The sequence below is a fragment of the Ixodes scapularis genome, unplaced genomic scaffold (genome assembly GCF_016920785.2).
Source record: "Ixodes scapularis isolate PalLabHiFi unplaced genomic scaffold, ASM1692078v2 PGA_scaffold49__6_contigs__length_1374808, whole genome shotgun sequence".
Classification (NCBI taxonomy): Eukaryota; Metazoa; Arthropoda; class Arachnida; order Ixodida; family Ixodidae; genus Ixodes; species Ixodes scapularis.
In genome coordinates, this window is record NW_024609878.1 from 712,465 (window position 1) to 736,551 (window position 24,087).

At 42.6% G+C, this 24,087-nt stretch overlaps 1 protein-coding gene across 1 annotated transcript in view; it reads left to right on the top strand.

Moving 5' to 3' along the window:
• Positions 1 to 24,087, top strand: part of LOC115330845 (sialin) — a 38,828-nt gene that overhangs the window by 3,154 nt on the left and 11,587 nt on the right. Inside the window, exons 3-7 of the mRNA XM_029992890.3 lie at positions 11,795 to 12,028; positions 16,617 to 16,800; positions 19,634 to 19,767; positions 22,232 to 22,375; positions 23,810 to 23,942. Coding sequence (XP_029848750.2) covers positions 11,795 to 12,028; positions 16,617 to 16,800; positions 19,634 to 19,767; positions 22,232 to 22,375; positions 23,810 to 23,942 — 829 coding nt within the window. The remainder of the gene's footprint in view (positions 1 to 11,794; positions 12,029 to 16,616; positions 16,801 to 19,633; positions 19,768 to 22,231; positions 22,376 to 23,809; positions 23,943 to 24,087) is intronic.

Sequence of the window (24,087 nt, forward strand, 5' to 3'; positions counted from 1 at the left end):
TTCGAGTTACGTCCAGTGTAACCGAATATGAATATTAAAGTTACTTCCTAGGGAACCCGAAATGAAAATTAAAGTTACGTCCCACGTAACTTTACCCCAAGGTTTCGAGTTACGTCCAGTGTAACCGAATATGAATATTAAAGTTATTTCCTAGGGAACCCGAAATAAAAATTAAAGTTACGTCCCACGTAACTTTACCCCAAGGTTTCGAGTTACCTCCGACGTAACCCAGTATGAAAATTAAAGTTACGTCCCTGGATGGAACTCGAAATAAAAATTAAAGTTACGTCCCTAACTTTACCCCAAGGTTTCGAGTTACGTCCAGTGTAACCGAATATGAATATTAAAGTTACTTCCTAGGGAACCCGAAATGAAAATTAAAGTTACGTCCCACGTAACTTTACCCCAAGGTTTCGAGTTACGTCCAGTGTAACCGAATATGAATATTAAAGTTACTTCCTAGGGAACCCGAAATAAAAATTAAAGTTACGTCCCACGTAACTTTACCCCAAGGTTTCGAGTTACATCCGACGTAACCCAGTATGAAAATTAAAGTTACGTCCCTGGATGGAACTCGAAATAAAAATTAAAGTTACGTCCCTAACTTTACCCCAAGGTTTCGAGTTACGTCCAGTGTAACCGAATATGAATATTAAAGTTACTTCCTAGGGAACCCGAAATGAAAATTAAAGTTACGTCCCATGTAACTTTACCCCAAGGTTTCGAGTTACCTCCGACGTAACCCAGTATGAAAATTAAAGTTACGTCCCTGGATGGAACTCGAAATAAAAATTAAAGTTACGTCCCTAACTTTACCCCAAGGTTTCGAGTTACGTCCAGTGTAACCGAATATGAATATTAAAGTTACTTCCTAGAGAACCCGAAATAAAAATTAAAGTTACGTCCCACGTAACTTTACCCCAAGGTTTCGAGTTACCTCCGACGTAACCCAGTATGAAAATTAAAGTTACGTCCCTGGATGGAACTCGAAATAAAAATTAAAGTTACGTCCCTAACTTTACCCCAAGGTTTCGAGTTACGTCCAGTGTAACCGAATATGAATATTAAAGTTACTTCCTAGGGAACCCGAAATGAAAATTAAAGTTACGTCCCACGTAACTTTACCCCAAGGTTTCGAGTTACGTCCAGTGTAACCGAATATGAATATTAAAGTTACTTCCTAGGGAACCCGAAATAAAAATTAAAGTTACGTCCCACGTAACTTTACCCCAAGGTTTCGAGTTACCTCCGACGTAACCCAGTATGAAAATTAAAGTTACGTCCCTGGATGGAACTCGAAATAAAAATTAAAGTTACGTCCCTAACTTTACCCCAAGGTTTCGAGTTACGTCCAGTGTAACCGAATATGAATATTAAAGTTACTTCCTAGGGAACCCGAAATAAAAATTAAAGTTACGTCCCGCGTAACTTTACCCCAAGGTTTCGAGTTACCTCCGACGTAACCCAGTATGAAAATTAAAGTTACGTCCCTGGATGGAACTCGAAATAAAAATTAAAGTTACGTCCCTAACTTTACCCCAAGGTTTCGAGTTACGTCCAGTGTAACCGAATATGAATATTAAAGTTACTTCCTAGGGAACCCGAAATGAAAATTAAAGTTACGTCCCACGTAACTTTACCCCAAGGTTTCGAGTTACCTCCGACGTAACCCAGTATGAAAATTAAAGTTACGTCCCTGGATGGAACTCGAAATAAAAATTAAAGTTACGTCCCTAACTTTACCCCAAGGTTTCGAGTTACGTCCAGTGTAACCGAATATGAATATTAAAGTTACTTCCTAGGGAACCCGAAATGAAAATTAAAGTTACGTCCCACGTAACTTTACCCCAAGGTTTCGAGTTACGTCCAGTGTAACCGAATATGAATATTAAAGTTACTTCCTAGGGAACCCGAAATAAAAATTAAAGTTACGTCCCACGTAACTTTACCCCAAGGTTTCGAGTTACATCCGACGTAACCCAGTATGAAAATTAAAGTTACATCCCTGGATGGAACTCGAAATAAAAATTAAAGTTACGTCCCTAACTTTACCCCAAGGTTTCGAGTTACGTCCAGTGTAACCGAATATGAATATTAAAGTTACTTCCTAGGGAACCCGAAATGAAAATTAAAGTTACGTCCCACGTAACTTTACCCCAAGGTTTCGAGTTACCTCCGACGTAACCCAGTATGAAAATTAAAGTTACGTCCCTGGATGGAACTCGAAATAAAAATTAAAGTTACGTCCCTAACTTTACCCCAAGGTTTCGAGTTACGTCCAGTGTAACCGAATATGAATATTAAAGTTACTTCCTAGGGAACCCGAAATGAAAATTAAAGTTACGTCCCACGTAACTTTACCCCAAGGTTTCGAGTTACCTCCGACGTAACCCAGTATGAAAATTAAAGTTACGTCCCTGGATGGAACTCGAAATAAAAATTAAAGTTACGTCCCTAACTTTACCCCAAGGTTTCGAGTTACGTCCAGTGTAACCGAATATGAATATTAAAGTTACTTCCTAGGGAACCCGAAATGAAAATTAAAGTTACGTCCCACGTAACTTTACCCCAAGGTTTCGAGTTACCTCCGACGTAACCCAGTATGAAAATTAAAGTTACGTCCCTGGATGGAACTCGAAATAAAAATTAAAGTTACGTCCCTAACTTTACCCCAAGGTTTCGAGTTACGTCCAGTGTAACCGAATATGAATATTAAAGTTACTTCCTAGGGAACCCGAAATGAAAATTAAAGTTACGTCCCACGTAACTTTACCCCAAGGTTTCGAGTTACCTCCGACGTAACCCAGTATGAAAATTAAAGTTACGTCCCTGGATGGAACTCGAAATAAAAATTAAAGTTACGTCCCTAACTTTACCCCAAGGTTTCGAGTTACGTCCAGTGTAACCGAATATGAATATTAAAGTTACTTCCTAGGGAACTCGAAATAAAAATTAAAGTTACGTCCCTAACTTTACCCCAAGGTTTCGAGTTACGTCCAGTGTAACCGAATATGAATATTAAAGTTACTTCCTAGGGAACCCGAAATGAAAATTAAAGTTACGTCCCACGTAACTTTACCCCAAGGTTTCGAGTTACCTCCGACGTAACCCAGTATGAAAATTAAAGTTACGTCCCTGGATGGAACTCGAAATAAAAATTAAAGTTACGTCCCTAACTTTACCCCAAGGTTTCGAGTCACGTCCAGTGTAACCGAATATGAATATTAAAGTTACTTCCTAGGGAACCCGAAATGAAAATTAAAGTTACGTCCCACGTAACTTTACCCCAAGGTTTCGAGTTACCTCCGACGTAACCCAGTATGAAAATTAAAGTTACGTCCCTGGATGGAACTCGAAATAAAAATTAAAGTTACGTCCCTAACTTTACCCCAAGGTTTCGAGTTACGTCCAGTGTAACCGAATATGAATATTAAAGTTACTTCCTAGGGAACCTGAAATGAAAATTAAAGTTACGTCCCACGTAACTTTACCCCAAGGTTTCGAGTTACCTCCGACGTAACCCAGTATGAAAATTAAAGTTACGTCCCTGGATGGAACTCGAAATAAAAATTAAAGTTACGTCCCTAACTTTACCCCAAGGTTTCGAGTTACGTCCAGTGTAACCGAATATGAATATTAAAGTTACTTCCTAGGGAACTCGAAATGAAAATTAAAGTTACGTCCCTAACTTTACCCCAAGGTTTCGAGTTACGTCCAGTGTAACCGAATATGAATATTAAAGTTACTTCCTAGGGAACCCGAAATGAAAATTAAAGTTACGTCCCACGTAACTTTACCCCAAGGTTTCGAGTTACCTCCGACGTAACCCAGTACGAAAATTAAAGTTACGTCCCTGGATGGAACTCGAAATAAAAATTAAAGTTACGTCCCTAACTTTACCCCAAGGTTTCGAGTTACGTCCAGTGTAACCGAATATGAATATTAAAGTTACTTCCTAGGGAACCCGAAATGAAAATTAAAGTTACGTCCCACGTAACTTTACCCCAAGGTTTCGAGTTACGTCCAGTGTAACCGAATATGAATATTAAAGTTACTTCCTAGGGAACCCGAAATAAAAATTAAAGTTACGTCCCACGTAACTTTACCCCAAGGTTTCGAGTTACCTCCGACGTAACCCAGTATGAAAATTAAAGTTACGTCCCTGGATGGAACTCGAAATAAAAATTAAAGTTACGTCCCTAACTTTACCCCAAGGTTTCGAGTTACGTCCAGTGTAACCGAATATGAATATTAAAGTTACTTCCTAGGGAACCCGAAATGAAAATTAAAGTTACGTCCCACGTAACTTTACCCCAAGGTTTCGAGTTACCTCCGACGTAACCCAGTATGAAAATTAAAGTTACGTCCCTGGATGGAACTCGAAATAAAAATTAAAGTTACGTCCCTAACTTTACCCCAAGGTTTCGAGTTACGTCCAGTGTAACCGAATATGAATATTAAAGTTACTTCCTAGGGAACCCGAAATGAAAATTAAAGTTACGTCCCACGTAACTTCACCCCAAGGTTTCGAGTTACCTCCGATGTAACCCAGTATGAAAATTAAAGTTACGTCCCTGGATGGAACTCGAAATAAAAATTAAAGTTACGTCCCTAACTTTACCCCAAGGTTTCGAGTTACGTCCAGTGTAACCGAATATGAATATTAAAGTTACTTCCTAGGGAACCCGAAATGAAAATTAAAGTTACGTCCCACGTAACTTTACCCCAAGGTTTCGAGTTACCTCCGACGTAACCCAGTATGAAAATTAAAGTTACGTCCCTGGATGGAACTCGAAATAAAAATTAAAGTTACGTCCCTAACTTTACCCCAAGGTTTCGAGTTACGTCCAGTGTAACCGAATATGAATATTAAAGTTACTTCCTAGGGAACCCGAAATGAAAATTAAAGTTACGTCCCACGTAACTTTACCCCAAGGTTTCGAGTTACCTCCGACGTAACCCAGTATGAAAATTAAAGTTACGTCCCTGGATGGAACTCGAAATAAAAATTAAAGTTACGTCCCTAACTTTACCCCAAGGTTTCGAGTTACGTCCAGTGTAACCGAATATGAATATTAAAGTTACTTCCTAGGGAACTCGAAATGAAAATTAAAGTTACGTCCCTAACTTTACCCCAAGGTTTCGAGTTACGTCCAGTGTAACCGAATATGAATATTAAAGTTACTTCCTAGGGAACCCGAAATGAAAATTAAAGTTACGTCCCACGTAACTTTACCCCAAGGTTTCGAGTTACCTCCGATGTAACCCAGTACGAAAATTAAAGTTACGTCCCTGGATGGAACTCGAAATAAAAATTAAAGTTACGTCCCTAACTTTACCCCAAGGTTTCGAGTTACGTCCAGTGTAACCGAATATGAATATTAAAGTTACTTCCTAGGGAACTCGAAATAAAAATTAAAGTTACGTCCCTAACTTTACCCCAAGGTTTCGAGTTACGTCCAGTGTAACCGAATATGAATATTAAAGTTACTTCCTAGGGAACTCGAAATAAAAATTAAAGTTACGTCCCTAACTTTACTCCAAGGTTTCGAGTTACGACCAGTGTAACCGAATATGAATATTAAAGTTACTTCCTAGGGAACTCGAAATAAAAATTAAAGTTACGTCCCACGTAACTTTACAACAAAGGTTTCGAGTTACCTCCGACGTAACCCAGTATGAAAATTAAAGTTACGTCCCTGGATGGAACTCGAAATAAAAATTAAAGTTACGTCCCTAACTTTACCCCAAGGTTTCGAGTTACGTCCAGTGTAACCGAATATGAATATTAAAGTTACTTCCTAGGGAACCCGAAATAAAAATAAAAGTTACGTCCCACGTAACTTTACCCCAAGGTTTCGAGTTACCTCCGACGTAACCCAGTATGAAAATTAAAGTTACGTCCCTGGATGGAACTCGAAATAAAAATTAAAGTTACGTCCGTAACTTTACCCCAAGGTTTCGAGTTACGTCCAGTGTAACCGAATATGAATATTAAAGTTACTTCCTAGGGAACCCGAAATGAAAATTAAAGTTACGTCCCACGTAACTTTACCCCAAGGTTTCGAGTTACGTCCAGTGTAACCGAATATGAATATTAAAGTTACTTCCTAGGGAACCCGAAATGAAAATTAAAGTTACGTCCCACGTAACTTTACCCCAAGGTTTCGAGTTACCTCCGACGTAACCCAGTATGAAAATTAAAGTTACGTCCCTGGATGGAACTCGAAATAAAAATTAAAGTTACGTCCCTAACTTTACCCCAAGGTTTCGAGTTACGTCCAGTGTAACCGAATATGAATATTAAAGTTACTTCCTAGGGAACTCGAAATAAAAATTAAAGTTACGTCCCACGTAACTTTACCCCAAGGTTTCGAGTTACCTCCGACGTAACCCAGTATGAAAATTAAAGTTACGTCCCTGGATTGAACTCGAAATAAAAATTAAAGTTACGTCCCTAACTCTACCCCAAGGTTTCGAGTTACGTCCAGTGTAACCGAATATGAATATTAAAGTTACTTCCTAGGGAACTCGAAATAAAAATTAAAGTTACGTCCCACGTAACTTTACCCCAAGGTTTCGAGTTGCCTCCGACGTAACCCAGTATGAAAATTAAAGTTACGTCCCTGGATGGAACTCGAAATAAAAATTAAAGTTACGTCCCTAACTTTACCCCAAGGTTTCGAGTTACGTCCAGTGTAACCGAATATGAATATTAAAGTTACTTCCTAGGGAACCCGAAATGAAAATTAAAGTTACGTCCCATGTAACTTTACCCCAAGGTTTCGAGTTACCTCCGACGTAACCCAGTATGAAAATTAAAGTTACGTCCCTGGATTGAACTCGAAATAAAAATTAAAGTTACGTCCCTAACTCTACCCCAAGGTTTCGAGTTACGCCCAGTGTAACCGAATATGAATATTAAAGTTACTTCCTAGGGAACTCGAAATAAAAATTAAAGTTACGTCCCACGTAACTTTACAACAAAGGTTTCGAGTTACCTCCGACGTAACCCAGTATGAAAATTAAAGTTACGTCCCTGGATGGAACTCGAAATAAAAATTAAAGTTACGTCCCTAACTTTACCCCAAGGTTTCGAGTTACGTCCAGTGTAACCGAATATGAATATTAAAGTTACTTCCTAGGGAACCCGAAATAAAAATAAAAGTTACGTCCCACGTAACTTTACCCCAAGGTTTCGAGTTACCTCCGACGTAACCCAGTATGAAAATTAAAGTTACGTCCCTGGATGGAACTCGAAATAAAAATTAAAGTTACGTCCGTAACTTTACCCCAAGGTTTCGAGTTACGACCAGTGTAACCGAATATGAATATTAAAGTTACTTCCTAGGGAACTCGAAATAAAAATTAAAGTTACGTCCCACGTAACTTTACAACAAAGGTTTCGAGTTACCTCCGACGTAACCCAGTATGAAAATTAAAGTTACGTCCCTGGATGGAACTCGAAATAAAAATTAAAGTTACGTCCCTAACTTTACCCCAAGGTTTCGAGTTACGTCCAGTGTAACCGAATATGAATATTAAAGTTACTTCCTAGGGAACCCGAAATGAAAATTAAAGTTACGTCCCACGTAACTTTACCCCAAGGTTTCGAGTTACCTCCGACGTAACCCAGTATGAAAATTAAAGTTACGTCCCTGGATGGAACTCGAAATAAAAATTAAAGTTACGTCCCTAACTTTACCCCAAGGTTTCGAGTTACGTCCAGTGTAACCGAATATGAATATTAAAGTTACTTCCTAGGGAACTCGAAATGAAAATTAAAGTTACGTCCCTAACTTTACCCCAAGGTTTCGAGTTACGTCCAGTGTAACCGAATATGAATATTAAAGTTACTTCCTAGGGAACCCGAAATGAAAATTAAAGTTACGTCCCACGTAACTTTACCCCAAGGTTTCGAGTTACCTCCGATGTAACCCAGTACGAAAATTAAAGTTACGTCCCTGGATGGAACTCGAAATAAAAATTAAAGTTACGTCCCTAACTTTACCCCAAGGTTTCGAGTTACGTCCAGTGTAACCGAATATGAATATTAAAGTTACTTCCTAGGGAACTCGAAATAAAAATTAAAGTTACGTCCCTAACTTTACCCCAAGGTTTCGAGTTACGTCCAGTGTAACCGAATATGAATATTAAAGTTACTTCCTAGGGAACTCGAAATAAAAATTAAAGTTACGTCCCTAACTTTACTCCAAGGTTTCGAGTTACGACCAGTGTAACCGAATATGAATATTAAAGTTACTTCCTAGGGAACTCGAAATAAAAATTAAAGTTACGTCCCACGTAACTTTACAACAAAGGTTTCGAGTTACCTCCGACGTAACCCAGTATGAAAATTAAAGTTACGTCCCTGGATGGAACTCGAAATAAAAATTAAAGTTACGTCCCTAACTTTACCCCAAGGTTTCGAGTTACGTCCAGTGTAACCGAATATGAATATTAAAGTTACTTCCTAGGGAACCCGAAATAAAAATAAAAGTTACGTCCCACGTAACTTTACCCCAAGGTTTCGAGTTACCTCCGACGTAACCCAGTATGAAAATTAAAGTTACGTCCCTGGATGGAACTCGAAATAAAAATTAAAGTTACGTCCGTAACTTTACCCCAAGGTTTCGAGTTACGTCCAGTGTAACCGAATATGAATATTAAAGTTACTTCCTAGGGAACCCGAAATGAAAATTAAAGTTACGTCCCACGTAACTTTACCCCAAGGTTTCGAGTTACGTCCAGTGTAACCGAATATGAATATTAAAGTTACTTCCTAGGGAACCCGAAATGAAAATTAAAGTTACGTCCCACGTAACTTTACCCCAAGGTTTCGAGTTACCTCCGACGTAACCCAGTATGAAAATTAAAGTTACGTCCCTGGATGGAACTCGAAATAAAAATTAAAGTTACGTCCCTAACTTTACCCCAAGGTTTCGAGTTACGTCCAGTGTAACCGAATATGAATATTAAAGTTACTTCCTAGGGAACTCGAAATAAAAATTAAAGTTACGTCCCACGTAACTTTACCCCAAGGTTTCGAGTTACCTCCGACGTAACCCAGTATGAAAATTAAAGTTACGTCCCTGGATTGAACTCGAAATAAAAATTAAAGTTACGTCCCTAACTCTACCCCAAGGTTTCGAGTTACGTCCAGTGTAACCGAATATGAATATTAAAGTTACTTCCTAGGGAACTCGAAATAAAAATTAAAGTTACGTCCCACGTAACTTTACCCCAAGGTTTCGAGTTGCCTCCGACGTAACCCAGTATGAAAATTAAAGTTACGTCCCTGGATGGAACTCGAAATAAAAATTAAAGTTACGTCCCTAACTTTACCCCAAGGTTTCGAGTTACGTCCAGTGTAACCGAATATGAATATTAAAGTTACTTCCTAGGGAACCCGAAATGAAAATTAAAGTTACGTCCCATGTAACTTTACCCCAAGGTTTCGAGTTACCTCCGACGTAACCCAGTATGAAAATTAAAGTTACGTCCCTGGATTGAACTCGAAATAAAAATTAAAGTTACGTCCCTAACTCTACCCCAAGGTTTCGAGTTACGCCCAGTGTAACCGAATATGAATATTAAAGTTACTTCCTAGGGAACTCGAAATAAAAATTAAAGTTACGTCCCACGTAACTTTACCCCAAGGTTTCGAGTTACCTCCGACGTAACCCAGTATGAAAATTAAAGTTACGTCCCTGGATGGAACTCGAAATAAAAATTAAAGTTACGTCCCTAACTTTACCCCAAGGTTTCGAGTTACGTCCAGTGTAACCGAATATGAATATTAAAGTTACTTCCTAGGGAACCCGAAATGAAAATTAAAGTTACGTCCCACGTAACTTTACCCCAAGGTTTCGAGTTACCTCCTACGTAACCCAGTATGAAAATTAAAGTTACGTCCCTGGATGGAACTCGAAATAAAAATTAAAGTTAAGTCCGACCAAACTCAAAATAAAGAGTAAAGTTACGTCCGACAGAACCCGAAATAAAAGTTAAGTTAGGTCCCGTGTAACCTACGCATATGTTTCACTTTACGGCCTATACATGACGTAAATACAAAAATGTTGTGAATTATTACTGCGTTACGTCCGATAAAGCATTCGTGAAACGGTTAAAACCTCAACTCTATCCGTACCTTCAGCTTTGTTGAGAGGGCTGGGATGTGTTCCTCGCACATCGAGGCTGCTGAAGCTGGGTGGGTTCGATGCCCGTCACATACATTTTTTTCTTTCTTTTCTTTCCCCTCCTTTAAGACAGTTTATTGAATTTTTTTCAATATGAAAATACTTCTTGCTATCCTTGCCACATATGTTACACCTACTTGGAGCACTTGCTGGCTCACGCTGAGAGCAAAGTTGATATGGCTAAAGGTCAAGGGTTTATTGTCATTCTCACACCCAGGCGGCCCTCTCGAAACATCTTTTTATTTAAGACACTCTGGAAGAAAACACTGCCAAAGCTAGTGCGCGTGGCGACGTGAGTGGTACGAAGATTGTGCCACTTTTCAACAAATCTGCCGGAAACTCTGCTGCTGTAAATAACACAATCCTATCTCATATCACATTACCATTCTCTCTCTCTCTCTCTCTCTTAATAATTGCTTTGAATGTCCGCGATTCTCAGAAAGCGTCGCAAGAAATCGTCTTAAAGGAGGAAAAAATTAAAGAAAATGAAAACACGGGAAAGAAAAAAAATTAATGTGACGGGCTTCTATATCTGGAGGTACAGATAGAGTCTCGATTTAGCCAATTACCGAACGCTGCATTGGACATAACATAGTAATAATTTCCAATATGGTTGTGTTTACATAGGGTGAGCAGATGTCCCGTCTTGTCCAGGACAGTCCTGTTTTTGAGGTCCACTTCTGCTGTTCCATCTCTTTGTCCCAATAAAGAATGGTGTCCCGTTTTTGCAAGAGTGCATAGTTTCGAAATGAGCACCAAGCGAGTTGAAGCAAACCGAAACTATGCCTACTCGTTACAAGTATATTTCACAAAACTAACCGTAGGTACTTTAAAATTTTTACCCAGAGTAAAAATTAGAGAAACACTTTCCCAGAAACACTTTCCCAGAAACACTTTTTCTCTCACGAAGGCTCGTGTGTAGAAATATTTTTTTTTAGTTACTGAATATCTAGTATGCTAATGTTTTGATATGGCAGTTATTGCATTAATATTTTTCTTCCAATCTTAATCTTTAAATTGTCCCCTCCCTCCTCCTTTTCCGGACTGGGATGTCCTGTTTTCTACCTTGAGTAATATGGTCACCCTATGCTTACGTCATGTAGCAACCGTAAAGCGTAACATTAATAAGATTGCGTAGGTTACGCAGGATGTAACTTTAACTTTTATTGACGTCGGACTGTCGGACGTAACTTTCATTTTCATTTAAAGTTCCTTCGGACGTTAACTCAAAACTTTGGGGTAAAGTTACGTGGGACATAATGGATGGATGTAACTCTAATTTTCATTTTGGGTTCCCTCAGACGCAGTGCTAAACACTGCGTAAAAAGAAAGGCTCGAGTTAATCTCATTCTAAAGGGCAGGCAGCGTGGTCCTCAAGGAAATTTGGTATATGTGCCAGGTCACGTAATGCACTAAAGCCCAGCCGAATGGGCTTCTCCGCTACGCCTTGACTATCTTAGAAAGCCCAACTGAACGAGCTTCTCTGCTCCATCAAAGTAAATTGCTCGTGAAAAGGCGGCTTTCTCCCTTGGTTGTAGCTCCTCATTGCAAGCCGCCGCCGGCCCTAAGAAGGTTGGTCTGTCTCTCTGCCGCAGACTGGGGAGTTCCTCTGGGACCAGGTGACTCAGGGCTATGTGCTCAACGCATTCTTTTACGGCTACATCATCACCCAAATCCCAGGTGGCTGGGTGTCGGAGGTCATCAGCCCGGCCTGGATATTCGGCGGAGGCATCGGAATCACTGCCGTGCTCACGCTCTTCACTGCGGTTGTGGCGCGTGCGAGCCTGCCAGCCTTCCTGGTGCTTCGGGCACTCGAGGGGCTCTCTGAGGTGAGCTTCACACAGTGTGCCTAAATTTGAGGATGTTTAAAACTGCTCGATCGCAGTGACGTGACTTACGGGCCGCATTTGCAATACGAGCTGTGAGGAAGAGGCGAAGGTGTCGATCGCCCACGAGCATCTCCAAGGTTAACTCAGTCACTCTTCCCACCATTCTCCTTGCCACGTGACAGTGCACGCAAGCGTGTGAGCAACCAATTTGCGCAGGAGGTGGCGTCTGCCATTAAATAGCAAATTATGTGTATTGTTTGAGTTACTTCTAGGCTCCCTAGCTTCGCTGGGCAGGGACGTGCGGTCTCTCTCCGTTTACTCTTAGGTATGGTGTCTGGAATGCATATTCGACTGGCGTGTTTGGCGTACTGTCCCGTTCGTATGTGCCAAGAAACGACGCCACGGTAGCCAGAGTGTTGGATTTTTGAGTGTCGTGATCATGGCGGGTGGTTGTAGAAGTTCCAGCCAAAAGATTATAAGCTAATCCACCCTGCGAAGGTGGACGACCAGCAAGGCTGTTTAGCACACGACACAGACGGTGACGTTTGCTGCCCGCCGCCACCGCTGACATTCTCGTTGCCATCCCCGCCGTTGCTCTTCATAGGCGCGTTACTATTTGGGAGTCCAAACTCACGACCAACTCTATAAAGGGCGACCAGGTCAGCTCTCCCCTCTCTGTGGGAGCGCGTGTACCGGAAAATACCACGTGACCATGGCTGGGGACAGCGAAATCCGCCAGGCGCCGCCGCGTATCATCTCCAAATGCGCGCGCGGTCATACGCGACGGGCGGCGGTTGTGTTGATAAAACCCACGAGTTGGATTGTAACCTTTTCTGTCGACAACCGCACAGCTTTCTTGACATGTTCTGTAAACGGAGTAAAGCGACAGCGCTTTCTATTGCCGGTCTATTAATTAAGTTATTTATTTTTTTCCCCCTTTGAGAAGAGCTAAGTTATGTGAAGCCAACATAGAGCAATGGGAGTGTTTGCTTATCAGTATAGCTTCCAGTCCTATAACGCGGCCAGACGTACAGCGTTTTTTCTCACTTAATACGACCGGCTTCAGTTTGATACCTTTTGTAAAGAATGCACACCCAGAAATACTCAAAATTTCAATAAAAAGATGTCAGTTTCGGTTTTAGGGTATGGTTCTTCTCCACTGTCCAGTAATGAACATACTATTGTATACATGAAAAAAACGTATACTTAACCTCTTGAAATAATGCTGTAGGAAAGGCAAAAGCGTAAAAATGTTTAAAATAGACCATTAAAATAAGCAGACTCATAAAAATGGTTAAAATGAGAGACAGAGACAAGCTGTATATTTACTATTATTCTTTCATTTTCACTAGGACACAGACAACCAACTTTATTAGTGACGCACTAAATCGAAAGCAGTAACGAATGCAGTAAGCAGTATCAGATAAATTAATGACGTCTAACATGCTTATAATTAAAATATACACCCTGTCAACAAGTTCCGCGTCATCTGAAATTCGCGAGCTCCCAACATTAACACGTGAACATCATTCCTTCCGATGAATGACGGCTGATCCGGTACGTAGGTGTATCAGCATCACTGCATATTTAACTAAACGCTCAAAATGAGGAAGGTTATATACAGCGTCCAGCATTGGCAACACGGCGTGTAAAGGATGACGCTGTAAACTTATATGTACCACGACCTATTTTGTGTTATGAACATGAAGAGAACCTATTTTCTCTTTATGCTACATAGTTTGGTGGGTAACTGATTCGCCTTCTGCTTGGCAAGAGATTTTCTTCAGCCAGTCGTTCCGGATCTCCGTCACCGGGAACTCGTGGAAAGCGACCCCCGTCGAAGTCCGCGTGCTCGACTTGCACAGCGGCACACAGCAGAAGACCATCACAGCCTGTCGTTGAGTTTCACTTTATCATTAATGTTGAGCTTTTTACAGCCAGAAAAACCACGCGTCCACGCGTGCACGTGCCAAAAGACAGCTTGTACTAGCCTCCCCAGGCTTCCCGAGCCTACTAAGCAGCGGGGAAAGTGGAGATTCTAAGCAGCGCCAGCGGGAGCGATGGGAACTAGGCGAGCTAAAAAGAACTAAACAAGCAAAACAAAAAGTGGCGCGCTGGGGCAGCAGAAGGTGAGCTGGTCGCCCATTATAGAGTTGGTCGTGTCCAAACTATACGCGGCCTCCCTATTACGACGAGAGAAGAGAAATAAAAATGGAGAACGGAAACTTGTCTTTCTGGTTTTTTATATACATTCGCGTGGACGACTATTGCCGCCCTGAGGAGCTGGAGGAAACTAGACACGGGCAACAGGACTGCCACCCCAAGAGAGCGGAAAGAACTAGGCACGCAAGCGCTTGGAATGACGATAAAGAAAGGGCAGTGCGAGCTTTGGTTGATGTACACGAAAAATATGGCGTCAGATCGATTTCAGCATTGTTTTAGGAGCAATACCATATGGCGACTAACATCAAACGAAGTTTCTAGCGTGGATGTGTCTGGATTGAAACACTGTCCACTCACACTCACTCACGGGAAGCCCCCTCTGAGAAGTCTCCAACTGTAGCGCCTCTCTGCTCTCGTTAACACAAGCAGTGTTGGTTTCCGGCTTCGATTATCTGAAAAATCCACGGAACCCTAGCCATAGACCCAGAGCCATATATACAGAGAGTTTGGCCATTCATTGGGAAGTTTATGACGCAAATGAGGAAACGCCTTTGGCCGAAAGCAAGCTGGGCTTGTTCCAGTGCGTCTTCAGAAATTCGGATGTGACCAACCAGAAGCCGGAAATAATACCCTGGCAGTGGTTGCAAGAAACAGAATTAATAAGTGCGTCGGAGTAACTCTCAATGACTGAAAATATGGTGCACGTGATGTTTCACTCACAGTCTTCCTAAATCTTGGTAAAAGAGTGCGACTAGTAGAACGATCGACATTATCCATATGCCAGGTGCCAAGGGCCGGGAATCTGCTGTCCGAGCGGTCACACTCTGTCCGAACAAAAATGAGTTCGAGCAGCATCAAAATATAACGTGCACTCTATTTTCAACCATGAAGGGTTACTACATTTAACTCTTATGCGCTTAATAAAACCATGAACCTATGATTAAAACTGTTTCTCGTTACCACCGCTAGGGGATTCTTTTTGGCTTCTGGTTGGCCAAGAGAGCATTCCGAGCCCCCTTTCTGCATCTGGTGCACGCCCTGGCTCTGCCCGCGCCTCCCATTGACCAAACTCTCTGTATGCATAGCTCTGCATAGCGGAAGGAACTAGGCACGCAAGCGCTTGGGACGACGATAAAGGAGGACGCTGCGATTTCTGTCGACGTACTCGAGAAATCCATGGAACCCCAGCCATAAACTGCTTCGCTATAAAAGACAAGCGATTGCAGGGCCGCTGCCTTTGCGACAATTGCATTATTGGACTGTAGCTGTTATCACATTGGCACAGGGGGCCTTTCCACCTTTTCGCTTAGCGTCAGGCATCAAGGAAGCACGTCTAGATCACCGTTTATCCAATCCCAGTACTTAATGCCTAAACCCCTGGCACTTTTGTGAGAGGCTACGAAACTTAAATTGTCCAGCGTATTGCCACGCGCGTCGGCGAGCAAGCCCATGTGTGGCCGAGTGGTTATTGCGCTTGACTGTTGCGTGGAAGGTGTATGGGTTCGATTCCAGTCAGTGGACTGCCCTTTTATTTATTCTTTCAACTTGGCCTTCTCGTAAGGTCGAGAACATTCTCGTTTGATCAAGTACTGAACGTTCTACGCACCGAAAGTTCTGCACCAAATGATCCAGAAACCTACGAGGGTACATAAGGGACTCTGCAAGGCGAGCGGAGTCAGTTTTGCCCCAGCGTTCGACTCTGCTGTCTCGCCGACTTCGACGTTCACGACGCTTTGTCATTATCTTCTATTCCCTTTTGTTTTGAGCACAAGTTCGCCACATTAAACATTTATTTCTTCCTGTTTATTTATTGTTATTTTGGTCACCACCCGTGACAGCATTGAGTTTATGCGCTGCTGGACATTGTGAGTTACGTGCAGGCCGAGATGGAAATTCCCTTCCCACGGAAATGATGTGTGGTAACTAGGGAGGGGGGGATTAAAACTTTTAACCTGATTCATCACTACCCTTTAGTTGATTAATCGGCTGCATTGACCTTCAGGCACAATATCTAAGAAAGTGTCAAAACTGCACAGTTTCCTTTTTACTTTTTCTTGCTATGTCATTCATGGTGCAATGTCTAGACTCACTTGAAACATGATGTTGTACTGCTTAAACACACAAAACAAATATATAAATATACCATAAGTGAATGATGTAAAAAAATGAAATATTTTTACATTATTCACTCTGGATTACAATCAAATTGAATGCTAAAGCATTTTACCCTGGTGCACAACAGTGTTGCCTTACTAGAATACATGCGTGCCAGAAGTAATAAAAGCATTCATACTTTCTTCCCAATATTTCAAACTCAAAACTCGACCGATTAACCGTTTAAAAAAATTTATCGCAATTAAAGCATTAATTGATTAATCAATCAACCAATCTGTTGCTCAGCTCTGGCGATAACGTCTCTTCCCAGGGCGTGACGTACCCGTCCATGTACGCTCTGATTGCCCGCTGGTCGCCGGTTCGGGAACGGAGCTTCCTGGCGACTGTGTGCACCCTTGGCTCCCTGCTGGGCACCATCGTCACCTTACCCGTGGCCGCAGTGCTCTGTGAGCACGGTTTTGACGGAGGCTGGCCCTCCGTCTTCTACCTCTCTGGTACGTGCGTTCTCCAAGCCGCTGGACCTTCACGCTGAACCTCGCTTTCCCGGCTCTGTCCTCCACCGATTGGACATATTATCGTTGCAGTGTTTGTAACGGCTGGTTCACACATTTGCATTTGATCGTTACTGGCTACATTGCAATCGCTTCTAACCGCTTAGCAAGAGAGAGCACACCGATGCTGTCTATTCGGTAGTCCTGCAGCATTTTCGATCTGAGTATATATCACAAGAGTGGAAAGGCTGAACATTTTTTTCTCTGCAGTTACCCTTTAAAAAGTAGTCATAGCTTACCTTGAAAGTACATCATATTTATAGTACTTTACTTTAAGTACATTGTGCCTGGTGTACTTATTGCTTTACTTGAAATACACAACTTTTAATTTACTTTGTACTTTACTCCACATACCATATTTTCTGGGCCATAGCCCGCACCCGGTATATGGTTTGCATGGGCCAATTTAGGCGAAAAAAAAAAGAAAAGTTTCTGCTTAAATAGTTTGCACCCGGTTCCTAGTTTGCATGCACACTGTGCATATTCCGCATATGGTACTTAGTCGACACAAAAATTTTCTCATACACGGCACGCCTTGACAAATGTCTGCTTTCTTAGCTCACAAAGCAGCTTGTATTATACCTAAATCGTCATTAACATACTTTTTCATTCACACAATCTGTCACGTCTCGTCATAACGAAGAATCTTAAAGAGGCCCTCAGGAGGCTTTTTAGATCGCCTAACTATGGTGGTAACTCACTCTGCGGGCTTTAAGCATCCTAGAAATCTTTAAATCATGACGATTCGTAACCGATTTTCCCATTAAAAGAGCCTTGAAAGATTGAGTACACCGAGGTGATCGCAGAGAATGGGAGGAGCATGGTTCTGGCAGCATGTGACCAATGAAAATGCGACATTTCGTGGAGATTGCAAACGCTGTTCTTATAAAATGTGTATGCTTTTGTAGATGATAAAAGCAAACGAGAGTATGAGAAAAATGTTAATTTTTCGCAGAGGGAACGTAATACTGCAATAATTGTCTCCAAAACGGCGCACTATTTTTTTTTTCTTTTTTCGTCTTCTGCGGAAGTGATGTGTCCGGTCGTCTGCTCTGGAGCGCACGCTCGCTGGGCTGACTCATCGCATCGGTTTCCAAGCCGCTGGATTCTGTCGTCAAGTGTGCCTGTTGCCTTGGACGGACTGGCTCGTTCACGGCGCAGTTGGCACGGCCCTCCATTTGCTGCACTCTAATTTACGACGGCGTACAACGGTGTCGCATCATAAGAGATGTACCCCATGTCGGTTGTTCGCTGAAGCATCTCCTCCTCGAGAGGCTTCAAGTTAGCGAGAGCCATGGCGCGATGAAGCGATGGCTATAATGACAATCGACTTACCAGTGGCGTGGCATATGGTCTACGACTCTTAGTACTAACAAATGTAAGTCCATGAATGTATCTCGCGAGTCACATGAAACTCACAACTACATTCTTAATCAGGCTTAGCTGGACACGGTATCTTCTTACAAATATTTAGGTGTACATCAGGCACGTAGCCAGGAATTTGATTCGCGGGGGCCCACCCATGACAAAATGCTGTATGAGGGGGAGGGGAGAGAAGAGGCCCCAGCAAAATGGAAGATTTTGGAGTGTGGGGGGCTACGTGCCTGGTCTGCATATAACTTGTAACCTCTCATGGAAAACACATGTTCAGCATATCGCCTCTAATGCTAACCATATATTACGCTACCTCAGGCGTAACTTTTCATTAGCAGCTGTTTCTCTCAAGGTAATATTTTTATAAAGCTCTAGTTCGACCGAAGTTAGAATATGCAGCCTCTGTCTGGGATCTCGGATAAGCCGCTCTCATCACCGCATTGGAGGCCATTCAAGATAGATTGCCTCGTTTTATTCTTTCTAGTTTATCATTATACATTTAGTGTCACTTCTATGAAATCAACTTTGTCACTCCCGCTCCTCTTCCCGCGACTTAAGCTTTCACACCTCTCTGTATTTCACAAAATTTATTTTTATAACTGCGCTTCGCGACAAATTTATCACCTGTCTCTTTTATATTTCTGCTCGTCATGATCATTAGCACAAAGTTGAGGTACCTATCACTATCACATCTACGTTCCATTCTTTCCTTCCTCGCACATCCCTCGACTGGAACCACTTTTCCGGACGAATTGCATTCATCACTGATACTGTACTTTTTAATGCAAAAGCATTAACTGGGTCCTATGGAGCGAGCCGACGTCATCAGCTTTGAAGCTGCACGAAATGGCACCTTAAATCCTTTCTTCAAGTGAAGCCAGCTCCCAGCTATGAAACCATGCGAAAAGTCTAGCCAAACAGCACCTAGTTTACCCGATCCCAAAAAAGCAGAGTAAAGCTGATGGATTTCGGCTTCGGTCCCATTGGCTGGTGCGCGTCAACGAGGCTCCTTTTGGTTGCTGCGCATCAGTTTCAATGACTGCCAGTCATGGCGCTATGTCCGCGGGGCAGCGGCTCCACCACTCCACACCCAACTTCAGCGCGCCGAGGAGAGCTAGCGCGCGCGCTTGACTGTCGACGCAAGTATGCTGCAGACAAAATAAGGGAGCGGAAGAATGATGTGCATGCTTTCGCATTCACAACTCATAAGAAGTGCTTAGGTGTACCTCGAGTCTTTTTAGGTCTGCTCTAACCAATCATTTTTCTGTTGAGTGTGAATAACTGTTCATTGTTTTGATCCCAACTTTGTTCTCCCCCTCTGTAGTGGCTTCGGGCCCCGAGGGTAAAGCAAATAAATAAATAAATAACGGATTCGGGAATGTTGCACTGGTTGTCTCGGCAGGTCTGCTGGGCTTTGTCTGGGTTGTCGCCTGGTTCCTGCTCTCCTCTGCGACCCCTGAGCAGAACCGCCTGATCTCTGCGGAAGAGCGAAAGTACATCGTCGAAAGCCGAGACTGCAAGTTTGGAGTGTACAGGGTGAGGCCTTCTTTTGTTCGTTCCCGCTATCCATAGATAACCAAAACAAAGCAAACTCCCGTCCTCAGTTATCACCACCACCCCAGGGCAATTTGCTGATTGGTTCCGGTATCTCTCCCAGCGTGTAACATATCAGCCAGAGGGTTTCCTGGTCTCTTGACTGGCTCCGTGGGAAGAAAGCACCTTGCAGTTTAGCCGATTCTTTTCGGCAGGCATAAACCCTGCCTGTAGTTTTCTTTAATTTTTGATTAACATGACCTTCCCCAGAAGTAACTTTATATGCTGCTCCTAAAGTATGTAAATGCGGTTCATTCCATTTATAGTTCAAGCCCCTTCACCCTTTTGCTGCGTGCATATAATAGAACTTTAATAAAAGAAGTGAGGACAGACTTACCGTAGCCATTGACCTGTAAAAATAGGTGCCTTTCATTTTCTGTTCCCATGCAGCCGGTCATGTGAGCAGAAAATGCCTCTTGCGACTATTTTGCCTTGCGGGAGAAATACTGGCATTGATCACTAAACCGGCGCAGGGGGTCATATCTCTTAAAATTTCTCGTCAATGTTGTAGTCAGTTACAGGGTAAGAGAAGCATTTGAGGGGAAGGGGGGCTGGGGAAGAGGAAGCAAACGGAATGCTGGAGAGGAGAGAAGGAAACTTCCTCTTCCTATATTTACGCGTTCTGTCTGCTTCCTCCTCCTCAGCCTTCCTTTCCTTGAAAACTTATCTTAGCCTGTAACTGACTATACCATTTTTATACTGTGCATGCATGCCATCTACCCTTCAATCTGACTGAGCTGCAGAAATATCTTACAATATTAACATTCTCGTACAGCTTCCAAAACGCTGATAATAACTATAAAAAACAATAAAAAAGCTATAAAGAGCCCCGCTGACTTTGAGCTAAATCCTGGTTTTGGTTGTTGTGAATTCTCAGCTTTTTAGGAAATTCCTGCTTAAACAACAAGCATGAGAATGATAATATTGTAAAAGATTTCTGCAGCTCGGCCAGGTTGAAAGGTGGATTGCATGCACAGTATCAAAAATGTTGCCATTGACGAAATCAAAGTCAAAAGTCAAATTGGACGTTTAGTGTTTATACAGTGTAAGGTTGGTCTGCCAGTAGGGGCGACACTGGTTTACACTGTAGATGAGCAATTTTGCCAGTGCAGTACAACTGCTAACCTGGGGTCTTTAACGTGCTCACGCAGTAGTGAAACACGACCGCACGCCGGTACGATGCTCATCCAGATCGAAACGGGCAGGGGTGGGGCTCGAACCCAGGATCCCTGGGTTCTGCAGCGCGAGCTTTCGCTCCACGCGCGTCGAGCTGGGTGCGCGCTTCAGCCCACTCGGCCACCGATCCCCCTTGCCATTGACGAGAAATTTTAAAAGTGATATGGCTTGGTTTTTGAATATATGTTGACGCTTATTCAGGATGACTTTGAATTACACTCAAAAGTGTGTAAGCATTGAATTGGTTAAAATTGTTGATCACTATAGGGACCTAAATGAACACCATTCCTATGATTCCTCTCGAGTGCGGGCCAGCACGCTCAACGATTTAGCAAGTGGTCTATTGTCCGCTAAAGCACTGGTGCTTTCGAGAGACGTGTGCCTTAAAGGGATGCTGAACCGAAATTTGGAGCTCACAAAAGAAGGCTGGAGCGATAGGCGGGACACTGCAAAACCCAAAAACATCACTCGTACAGCAATATCTCCGACGGTTGGTCGTATTTTTGGAAATTAAATGCGCGATTGAACTTGGCTGATGAGGATAAGACATGTGACGTCACGAGTCTCATTCCCTCTCCTCTCCGCCTTGTCCCCTTGAGCAGGTGAACCGAAGTGAGGAAAAGAGAAGCAAGGCCGCTTCTCCTCATTCTAAACTGTTCCAGGAGAATCGTGATGTCCTATTCCTTGCTCGATTGGGCCCTTCTTTCTTAAAAATACGGTCATCCGTGATATCCACGTATGACTGATGTTTTAGAGTTCATAGTATCCCGTTCAACGCTTCTGCGGCCTTATTTTGCAAAATCCAAATTTCGGTTTGGCATAGCCCTTTGAGGCTGGTGAGACCATCTGCATTACGACGTCAAGTAACTGGTCACGACGAGAGCGCACATTGGCACAATTTATCCAGTGACCCTCGAACACCTCCAGTCTGAGTGTAACTGGATCGTAGGATTTTGCAGCAATCAAAAGAGGAGATCCGCACAATGTTCACGAGAAACGGTGGCTTATAACGTTGTCTGATTTATTTTAAGCATGCGGTGAAAGAGTGATGTGTAAAAATTAGGAAATCAATGCGGACCAGGAGTGTTCCGGGGCCACAGTCCCAATGCAGTCAGTAACAGCCAAACGCAAATGTGTGAACCGGTCTTTACGACTATAGTTAGCTAATCCTCCATTGTCGTCTGCAGTCTAACCATAGCAATGGTATGGTGCTTTCTCTGTTGTGCCGCAGAGTGTTCCCTGGATCGAGATTTTGCTGTCGCAGCCTGTGTGGATGTGTGCCTTAATCAAGTTCTGTAGCGCCTGGAGCTTTTACACATTGCTCACGGAACTGCCGAGCTACCTGGAGAATGTGCTTCACTTCGAGATTCAGAAGGTGAGGCTTTTAGAGTTCTCTGTAAATTATGTGTTTTTTTTCGAGTCCAGAGCGCTACACCACTCTTTGATTTAAAATTGAAATCAATTTAACAAAAGCTTTATGTATTTATTTTTCGCTGAGTGTTGCCACTTGAAATTGCTGTAAATGGGTTAAAATAAAAGCAATGCTTGTGAAGATTCTTTTTTTCTTTTTTAGCTCTGTTAGATGAATATGTCTAATTGTTGTGTCGACCATACCCGGGCTAGCTCCCAGGCAAAGCGCCGGCCTACGGATCCCCAGTTGGCGGGTTCGAATCCCGGCCGAGTGTCTGCAAACTGACGGAGGCTTATTGCAGAAAAGGCGCTGTGGTATTACCGAGCTTTCAGTGCATGTCAAAGGATCCCTAAATGGTCTAAATTAATCCTCAGTCCTCTGCTGGGACGTGTCAGATGCCCTTTGTTGGTTTGGCACGTAAACCCCTAAATTTATATTTGACCATACACGACAACAGGTCTGGACTTTTGATGACAAGGTTTTTGAGAATACTCTACCTCCATTAAATAGCAAATCTCTGAAAAAATTTCCGCTAACGGAAGAGGTACCAACACCCAAACCTTCATGATAGCTGCACTTTGTGCTCCTGTTGTACTGATCATTGTCAGTTTCACTGGCAATTCACAACGAGAAGAAGCTTACCTAGTTACTTTACGTGGTCCGTGCATTTGCCTGCTTTGCCAATAGGTTTTATGTCCGATTCCTTTTCAAAACTCCTTTAGATTTTCTTAAAATCACTTCCTAAGCTGTTATATACTGTTATTCCCCGTACTCTCAAAACTCTGGCCATACCGCTCCTGCGAAAAGTATGCATTGAACAGAAAAAATGTGCCCTATATTTTTTGTAAATTGTGCCGATTAAATGTATTTCGATGATGCCCAAAACAGTTTTTATATAAACCATACCTTTAAATTTACTTCTTAAACTTTAATTGCTCAGAAGGAATTAGGAACCCTGCTATACCAAACTTTATTAACATTCCTAAATAGTCCCTTGTGGCCTATTCAGGAAAGTTTGATGCCAATATGACATCAAGCTTTTTGCTGTTAAATGCCTACTTTTCGCAGGAGTGATTTGGCCAGTGTTCCGAAAACACCCTGTATAATAGGAACCTCTAAACTGGCAGTGTCTACTTTCCTGTGGGGTATGGGTGCAAATGTGACCTGTTTCATTGGATGCAGTGGCAGTCAAGTTAGTACATGAAAGGGCCTTCAAAGAAGGCTATGCCACTTCTTAGAGGCAGGATCAGTAATGAATGGTATTGGACGTTGGATTGGATTGTAATGTTTGGACGTTGGCAGGGTTTTCAGGCCAGATGTAGAAAAGGGTGAAGTGTGTGGAGCTGTGTCGAGCTTTTTCCTCGTTTTTTCTCCCGACTTCCGTGCTTGCCTGTGCAGAACGGGCTCCTCAACGCTGGCCTCTACTTGAGCCAGGGAGTGGTGGGACTCGTGAGTTCCTACATTGCGGACAGGGTCATCGAAAGGCGTCTCCTCGGCGTCACTTCAACAAGGAAGGTGCTCGAGAGCATTGGTGAGGGCTGGCAGCTTTCTCAATCCCACCAGAGGAGCACTCACTAAAGTGGGCTGCCTTACCACCAAGCACATCTCTGAAGAGTCACCTGTGAGCTCACCATATGGAGTTTGCTTGAATTTCCATGGGCTAAATCACTGAAAAA